The sequence below is a fragment of the Perognathus longimembris genome, chromosome 11 (genome assembly GCF_023159225.1).
Source record: "Perognathus longimembris pacificus isolate PPM17 chromosome 11, ASM2315922v1, whole genome shotgun sequence".
NCBI classification, from domain to species: domain Eukaryota; kingdom Metazoa; phylum Chordata; class Mammalia; order Rodentia; family Heteromyidae; genus Perognathus; species Perognathus longimembris.
In genome coordinates this window covers 36,690,160-36,698,609 of record NC_063171.1, presented here as the reverse complement: position 1 = coordinate 36,698,609, position 8,450 = coordinate 36,690,160, and the positions used below count along the sequence as shown (strand labels likewise).

General features: G+C 45.1%; 1 protein-coding gene across 2 annotated transcripts; it reads right to left on the bottom strand.

Moving 5' to 3' along the window:
* Positions 1-1,010: 1,010 nt before the first annotated feature.
* On the bottom strand, positions 1,011-7,929 carry Pex19 (peroxisomal biogenesis factor 19). Of its 2 annotated transcripts, XM_048356625.1 has the most exons (8): positions 7,737-7,844; positions 6,078-6,187; positions 5,488-5,653; positions 4,826-4,911; positions 4,249-4,410; positions 3,223-3,399; positions 2,958-3,002; positions 1,011-2,791 (listed from the first exon to the last, which is right to left on the bottom strand). In XM_048356625.1, the coding sequence occupies exons 1-8, from the start codon at positions 7,804-7,806 to the stop codon at positions 2,708-2,710; spliced, it is 900 nt and encodes a 299-aa protein (XP_048212582.1). In that variant the 5' UTR covers positions 7,807-7,844; the 3' UTR covers positions 1,011-2,707. The 2 variants fall into 2 exon arrangements, with proteins under 2 accessions (XP_048212582.1, XP_048212581.1); XM_048356624.1 differs by lacking the exon at positions 6,078-6,187 and having other exon boundaries at positions 7,737-7,929.
* Positions 7,930-8,450: the final 521 nt, after the last annotated feature.

Genomic DNA, 8,450 nt, shown 5'->3' with positions numbered 1-8,450 from the left:
TTTTGGGATTGGAAGTATGGCTCAAGTCGTGCCAGCTAATGAGCAAGAGTCAGATACCAAGTTCGAGTCCTGGATTCAGACAGTAAAAAAGGTACTCTAGGCATTGTCAGTTTTGCATAGTATATCACATGTAGTACAATTGCACACCTGTCATAGGTAACAGGACTTACATGTTGATACATGAAAGATTAGATGTTTAAAAAAAAAACACACCCCTCCCCCAGAATACCTGATCCACACATAATTTGAGAAGTCTATCTTAGGGTACCAAACTCTATCCCTTTGCAAGTTCCAGAGCAATTCAAATAAATGTTTCTGGAAAAGACAGTTATCAGTTTGCTTATGTTCAATCAAATTAAAAATAAAAACAAGCCAGGTGCCAGTGGCTAATGCCTATAATCATAGCTACTCAGGAGGCTGAGATCTGAGGACTGCAGTTTGAAGCCAGCCTGGGCAGAAAAGTCCTTGAGATTGTTATTTTCAGTTAGCTACCAAAAGGCAAGAGTAGAGCTATGGCTCAAGTGGTAGTCTTGGCAGAAAAAGCTAGGGGAGTGTGCCATGTCCTGAGTTCAAACCCCAGTATTGTCACACACACAATAAAAGAGTATCTTAGGAATAAAGCTAAAATACACTAGTGCATCCTTTATATTCCTCAAATATGTCAATATCAAACCACCGAAAGTGAAAATCTGTACAAGAAAACTGTGGGACAGTTCAAAGGGCAGGACACTTCTGCTCTATCTTTGTTGAGTTTTTTTTGATGTTTTAAGGAATGGCTCCATACTATTATCACAAGTATACTTGCACTTCTTCATCTCTCAAAGAATTGAGGACTCTCTCATTCAGACCTGGCTCTTCCATGCTATGTAATGTGTAGTACCTGGACTTGCCCAAGTAGCCTGAAGCCCCAAGAACATTTCCTTCCTTTCAATGCCACTGAGTGTGTGGCATATGTAAGGGTTAAAAGTGGTGATCCGGGGGAAAATGACATAGCAGGAGCTCAAAGTGACTCATATGATTAGTACAAATTTGTTTTGACAGGAATTATTTACAGAGTGAACCAGGACAGCCATCTGGACTCATCAGAGTACTCATCAAACATATAACAGCAAGGTCTTCAGAGTCAATGAAAACAGCAAAGTCAGCTCAAAGACAGATAATTTAGAAACATATTAACAACATATTACTAACTATAGTTATAATACATAAAGCCAAAATATAGGGCCAGGTGCCAATAGTTCACGCCTGTAATCCTAGCTATTCAGGAGGCTGACATTTGAGGACTGTGGCTCAAAGGCAGCCTTGGCAGGAAAGTCTATGGAACTCTTATCTCCAACTAACCATTCCAATTAACCAGAAGCAGAGTTGACACATGAAAGATTAGGTAGAATGCTAGCTAGCCCTGAGCATAAAAGCTCAGGGACAGTGCTCAGGCCCCGAGTTCAAGCCCAGAACTGGCACAAAAAATAAATAAAAATAAAATAAAATATAATGTCTATTCAAGAGCTTTCCAGATTGAAATACCTAGCAATGAGAACAAACAGCTGTCCAGTGTCCTTCACCAAATGAGATGAAGACTGAGCTGGGGTACCAAGGAAGTGGTGGAGCATAGCACATACCTTACATAGAACTATCTCCTAACATCCACCCGCATTCTGCAGCTTACAGAAGTGGGGAAAGACCAGAAAAAGACCTGGATGAAAAATAGGCCACATTCCTCACTCAGAGTATTTATTAGTACTGCTCCAAGCTGCACCCCTTCCCCAAGTACTTCCCTAAACCAAGGATTCTAAGGGAATCAGTTGTCTCAAATAAGCCACAATGTATCTGTGTAGAAAGGCCATTCATTTGCCAGACCTGACACTACAATTATGTAGTGGAAGGAAGCAGTCAGAGTGGAGGTTATACTGGATGAAGGGGAACAGGATGGGTCCTCTTGTTACAGCTTGGGCTCAGGTTTAGAATAAAAAAGAATTTAAAAAAGAGACGAGAGAAGGACAGACACAGGGCAAAAGAAGGTCAAGGGCTGGATCCATCCAGACCACATGGCATTGTAGAAAGAACAAGGGTAGTAACTTGAATGCCCAGGCTGTAATAAGGAGTTGAGGGCTCAGCACCTAGAGAAAGAAAAAGCCTATGGCTTCTCTTCCAACCCCATTGTGATCACATAGAAAAGTTCTTTCCCTTCAGAGAATGAAGAAAGTTCTGTCTGAAGGCAAGAGGATACAGTGACAGATCCACAGCCACAGCCCAAGCCAGTGTCTCTCCACTCCTTGAGGCTCTGCCCAAGAGAAGTACAGAAATGTAGAGTCCTGTGACTCTGCCCCTGCTCCCCAGATCTAAGAAAAGGAGTAGAAACAAGGCACAAAGACCCCGGGCGAGAAGGTGAATATGAGTATGGCCATATTTAACATTATTTTGGGAAAGGGAAGAAGGTACATGCCCCAAGAGGGATACCTTCCTTAGCTGGGCCTTTTCTAGCAGCAGAAACCACAACAGTAGGGCTCACAAAAATGGCCTATGGAACAGATCCCATTTCTAGAAAAACAGAGGAAATGGCTCAGCTGGTATGGCACAGTCTTGAGTAGGACAACGGGGCGGTGAGAAGACCACTCCCATAGACGACATTTCCGCTTCAGTTCTCATGGTTCTGCTGACTCCAGATGTTCCCCATGGCTGGGACTCAGGGAGGAAAGTGTGTTGTGTTTCACATGATCAGACACTGCTCACCACTGGCACCTGGTGGGCCCGACAGATTGAGGGCATCCAGGTCAAAGTTGAGACCAGGTGGCTGGAGAAAAGACAAAGGGATTCAGATAATTTCTCATATTTCATTTTAGCCAGAGCTTCAGATGGCCTATCCCCTGCATTCACAATTATCACTCTAGATGGAAATGCTGGAGTTTATAGAATTATGGAAGCTGGGGGCCAAATTAAAATCCAGAAGGCATACTCACCATTTCCCCAGCCAGCTCTTTTGGAGGATGGCCCAAATCTTGGAGCTGAAAATTAAGAGAATAAACAAACAAACCACAGAAGACAATAGAAGAGGTCAGAAAATGTATTTGATTAGCTCTCTGATTTCTTCTGACATGCTATGTAGATTTTTTGTGCTCCCTCCTCTACCCAAATTTGGTGGTATAACATCCTTCCTCAATACCTTCTCCACTTAACATTCAAGTAGGCAGCACCAGCGGGAAGACAGCAAAAAAGAGGCCTTACCTGCTGCATAAGATCTAGCACTGTCTCAAAACGTGCCTTCTGAGCGGTCTCACTGTCTGTGGGTGTCTCTGCCTCAAACTGCTCACAAATTTTGCACATGACATTGTGCTGCTCTTGATATTTTTCAAACTGTTCTGGAGGTAGAGATTCTCGATGATCTTGCAACCATTCTGGATACTAAGGAAAAAGAAAATGAGTGGGGAAGAATTAAGTGAACAATGGGGAAGGGGGAAGAATAATACATGAATTGTCAAGAAAAAAGGGACACAGGAAAAAGAAAAGCTAAGTAAGCAAGTTCAACATGACAAGCAGCACTGTACTGGCATCAAAAAAAGAAGATGGGCTGGAAATGTGGCTTAGTGGTAGAGTGCTTGCCTAGCATACATGAAGCCCTGGTATCAATTCCTCAGTACCATAAAAAACAGAAAAGGCCAGAAGCAGTGCTGTGGCTCAAGTGGTAGAGCTCTAGCCTTGAGGACACAGAGGCTCGGGGACAGAGCCCAGGCCTGAGTTCAAGCCCCAGGACAGGCAAAAAAGAAAAAAAAAAAAGTTGGACTTGAGCCACACAAACCTTGGCCTGCTGACTCTCGTTTGTACTATTAACTTCACACTTTGCCACATGTTGCCGTGTGTCACTGTAAAGCTTCTATTCCTATATTTTATCTCTCCAGTAAAACTATAAGTACACTGATGGCAGGAATCACTTAAATTACTCCTTAATTGACCATAACATAAAGGTGGTAAAGCCCAGTGAATCCTTACTGGAGAAATAAACTACATGAGGCTGATAAGATAACCCTAGAGTCTTGACCCAGTTTATAGAAAACTAGAGCTGAACCATATCCCCTTCTATCCTAAGCCTTCTCAGTGTGGTACCTTTCTTCTTTCCAAGACACCATTTCCCCCACTCCCAACAAATAAAGGAGACTTGTACACTCACATTACTCTGATGCTCTGAGCAAAGTAGCTCATTTGGGTTGGTATGTTGGAAAGTGAGGAGAAAAGGCAGCAACAAAATTCACAAACCTTCTCAGTGATCTCCTTCAGTGATGGATACAACACATCCCTGGAGAGCAGGTTTTGCATGATGCTCTGCATGATGGGGAGGATGTTCCCATCTCCATCCCCTTCATCCATGCCCAGACCCTCCATGGCTTTGGTCAGCTCTTCTTCTGACATGCCTGAGTTCTAGATAATAGAAAAGAGATATGGGGGCTGGGAATATGGCCTAGTGGCAAGATTGCTTGCCTCTTATACATGAAGCCCTGGGTTTGATTCCTCAGCACCACATATATAGAAAAGGCCAGAAGTGGCGCTGTGGCTCAAGTGGCAGAGTGCTAGCCTTGAGCAAAAAGAAGCCAAGGACAGTGCTTAGGCCCTGAGTTCAAGCCCCAGGACTGGCAAAAAAAGAAAAGAGATATGAACAGGCATAAAACCTTCCTGGGATGCTCACTACCCTGTGAGGTGAGAAAGAAGAACCATTTAAAGTTGCCTGTAACAAAATACTGAGGCAGAAACATATGTGAGAAGCATCTGTCTTTTGAGACTGCTGTTGAAGTGTCTAAGAATGAGCTGCTTATGGTCCCCTACCCCTACTCCTTACCTGAAGGTCAGTAGCATTTTTGGCTAGTCCACTTAATGTCTCCTTTAGGCAAGAAGTGAATTCTTGTTGGGAGGTTGCGTCACTGCCTAGAAGAGATCAAAAGAACTAGGATTATGGGCTGGGAATGTGGTTTAGTGGTAGAGTACTTGCCTAGCATGCAGGAAGCCCAGGATTCAATTCCTCAGTATCAGATAAACAAAAAAAGCTAGAAGTGACACTGTGGCTCAAATGATAGAGTGCTAGCTAACCTTGAGCAAAAGAAGCTCAAGGGCAATGTCCAAGCTCTGAGTTCAAGAACCAGGACTGGCCAAAAACAAACAAACAAAAAAAGAGCTAGGATTATTTAGGAATTGAACTGTGCTTGCCTAAATTAATCTAGGTACAGGCTTAAATATGAGGTATTTACCAGGAAATTGCTAGCACTTCTGATCTCTGCATTATTTAGGGTGATCTTCACAGTCATATCATACATCTACATGGATTGTGTTGGTTATTATCTTCTCCCTTTCATTAAGCAAAGTTCCCAGACCTTCTATTATCTCACCCCACCCCATGGCTATGACTGAAGGATTGCTACCAACTTTACAGAGAATACTAATGCTCAAGCAACAAACCCTTAAGAGGCCTGTCTAGATATTTCCCTTTGTTTGGGGTCTCCTCACCCACTCTCCCAGCAGCCTCTGAGAGCTTTTGGAATTGTTCCACCAGGTGGGGCTCTTCCTCAGCCAACTCCTTCATTGCCTTCTCAAACTCTGCAGTGGCTTGAGAAGCCAGCTCGCTGTCGAACAGTTCCTGGAAAAACTTCTCTTGGGAGGCAAAGAGGGCATCCTGCAAAGAAGGGGTGGCCAAAATGCAACTCTTTACAATATTGCACTATACTTGGCCTCTATAGAAACCCAAGCAGTACCTCTTGGAAATGTAGCACTTCCCTCCTACTCTCCTCCATTGGACATTCTATCTACTTCTCATGAGGATAGCAAAAAAGGCATGTGGCCACTGAAGAAAAGAATATGAGGTGGCATATCAACCCACATTTAAGTCTGCTGTTTTCCCAAGGAACTTCCTTGAGATCCCTCCACACAACCTCAAGTCCTTGTTTCATGAGGACTGAAGTCTGCAACAGCACTCAGCAATGTGAGGCTAAGGCACCCTCCCTGCCCTCCCTCCAGCCCACAGGGGCCTAGCCCCACTTTTGCTCAGGCCTGCATCATGCCCCTCCCCTCCCTCACCCTTCAGGGGTTGGAATTTATACTTTGGCAGTGTCTCCTGGCGATCTCTTCTGGGGCCCTGAAGCATCAGGGGTCGTGGTGGTAGGAGGGGGCGCTGGGGAAGGTTTGGCTTTATCGAAATCATCAAGAGCACCTTTAGAGACAAGAGATATTATGGTATGTGTTGGGGATGGATGAGGATGCAAGGCTGGGTGATTTCTGGGGAAAATATTAGGAAAAACATTTTTTCAAAGTGCTAACTTCCCTCAATTTTCTCCTTTTTTGGTGTCTCTTCCTCTCAGCCTACTAGTCTCCTATCTTCCTTAGGACTACCTAATTTATTGTGATCAAATGGTAATAAGTCATTTAAGGAAAAGCTGGGAAAAGAGGCAAAAGAAGTTCTGCAGAGGCTGGCCATGGGTGGCTGGTGGCTGATGCCCGTAATTCTAGCTACTCAGGAAGCTGTGAAGATCTTGGTTAGAAGCTAGCCAGGCAGACAAATCCAAGACAACTCTTACCTACAACTAACCAGCAAAAAGTCAGAAGTGAAGCTGTGGCTCAAATGGTGTAGTGCCAGCCTTGAGTGAAAAAAAAAAGCTAAGGAAGAGTGAGAGACCCTGAGTCCTGGCACATACACATTTCTGTACACTCTACTAGTTCCCTACAAATTTCATACAAACATCCAAAAGAGTGAACACAGATGTCCTTAACCCCTTGAAACTCACTCAGAAGCTTTAACATTTTAATTATTGGCAAGAAAGCACAAGCTGTCCCACCCCCTACTCCTATTAGAAACTGAGGGACTCCATAATGCATTCCATGGGATTTAATTCTCTTATATTAAAATCTCTTTCTACCTCAGCAAGCTCCTGAAATTCTGGTTGGCCTAATCTCTGCAGATAACTCATTGCCAATTCAGAGTCACTTGGTACTCCTCACAATTTCTGTTCTTCTTTTCTTTTTGTCCTGCCCACATCCCTGTGACTGAGCTAGAGATTAAAAACGTTCACCTCTGTCCTGAAAGCCAGTGTTGTCACCACCACATTCTGTCTGCCAAGCCTAGGGAAAGGGCATTGGCCCCATTCTGGGCAGGAAACCAACGGAAGAGTGGAGGAGGAGTAGGCTAAGAATGAAAAGAACATCCACCATCTTTCCAGAGGTTGAACTGCCTTCACTGGGACGGCTCCACCATCAGTTTCTCAGAATAGTGGAAAAGGAACCTGCTCGAGCTACTGACACGAAAGAAATGTAATGGCCCGGGAGGAAAAAAAAAAAAAAAGGAAATGTGAAGGAAGATCTGGTGTTGAGGAAGATTTGACAAGGCGCAGGGCACCCTGGAGTAGGGACTATCTGGTTCGCAGCTGCTACTAGCGCAAGAAAAGTTAGATTTCAATAATTTACTCATCTAACGCAAGGGAAGTTCGGGGCGGGATTGTAAGACACCTCTCTACGAGGTACCGCTTCCCCTTCCGCAGGGAGGATAAGGATCAGGACCGGTCAAAGGTCCGGGTGAACTCCCCAGCTCCTGCGGCGGAGGGGACAGGGTGACCCCAAGAGATTTTCCCTGGGGTCAAGGCCAGACCACTCCGCGAACGACTGGAGACTTCCCGCCCCGCCCCCAAAGATTTCAGGCTCACTTTAGCACCTGAGTGAGTCCTCACCCCCTCGTCCTCTTCGGACCTTTTCCCATGACCAGCTCTTACTTTCCAGCAGCTCTTCCAGTTCCCGATCCGCTTCAACCCCGACACCACAGCTTTCTTCAGCTGCCGCCATCTTGCCGCCTCCCACTTGCCGTAGGAGGCGTGACTACCGGTGCCGCCGCGTGCCCCGCCCCTCGACCCCGCCCCCTCAAGCCGTGCAGCCAATGGGATCGCTGGTCCTTGCTGCGCCGCCATTTTTAAAGGGACAGGAACCTGTGTGGGGCTGCTGTTTATTTACCTCCGGGACTGGAATCTTCCAATTGGTGAAATATGGCCATATGAGGTGTGATTCACGCCTGTAATCCCAGCACTAGGGAGGCTGAGATTGGAGAACGGTTGCAAGTTTAACCTGAGGCACATAGAGATCTCCTACTACCAAACACAAATCAAAACATTGAGCTAAATCTGGGCACGTCCGCGGCTCACAGCCTGTAATCAATCCTAGCCACTCAGGAGGCTGAGAAGATCACAGTTCAAAGCCAACCCCAGGCAGGAAAGTCCATGAGACTCTTATCTCTAGCCACCAGAAAACTAGAAATGGAGCAGTGGCTCAAAGTGGTAGAGCACTATCTTTGACCAAAAGAGCTCAGAGAGAGTGCCCAGGCCCTGAATTGAAATAGCACAAAGAAAAAAATAAAAGCAGAAACACAGAGGTTATTCCTATCTTCTGCCTACTTTCCTATTGACTCTTTTCACAGTACCTAGAGAAGCTCTTCC

Coding starts and splice junctions, on each gene's coding strand:
- Pex19 (XM_048356624.1), bottom strand. CDS start 7,928: ATGGCGGCGCAGCAAGGACCAGCGATCCCATTGGCTGCACGGCTTGAG. Junction 3,400..4,248: donor TGAAGGAGATCACTGAGAAG/GTTTGTGAATTT, acceptor CTTTTTCCTTAG/TATCCAGAATGGTTGCAAGA. Junction 3,003..3,222: donor TGCTAGATCTTATGCAGCAG/GTAAGGCCTCTT, acceptor CTTAATTTTCAG/CTCCAAGATTTGGGCCATCC.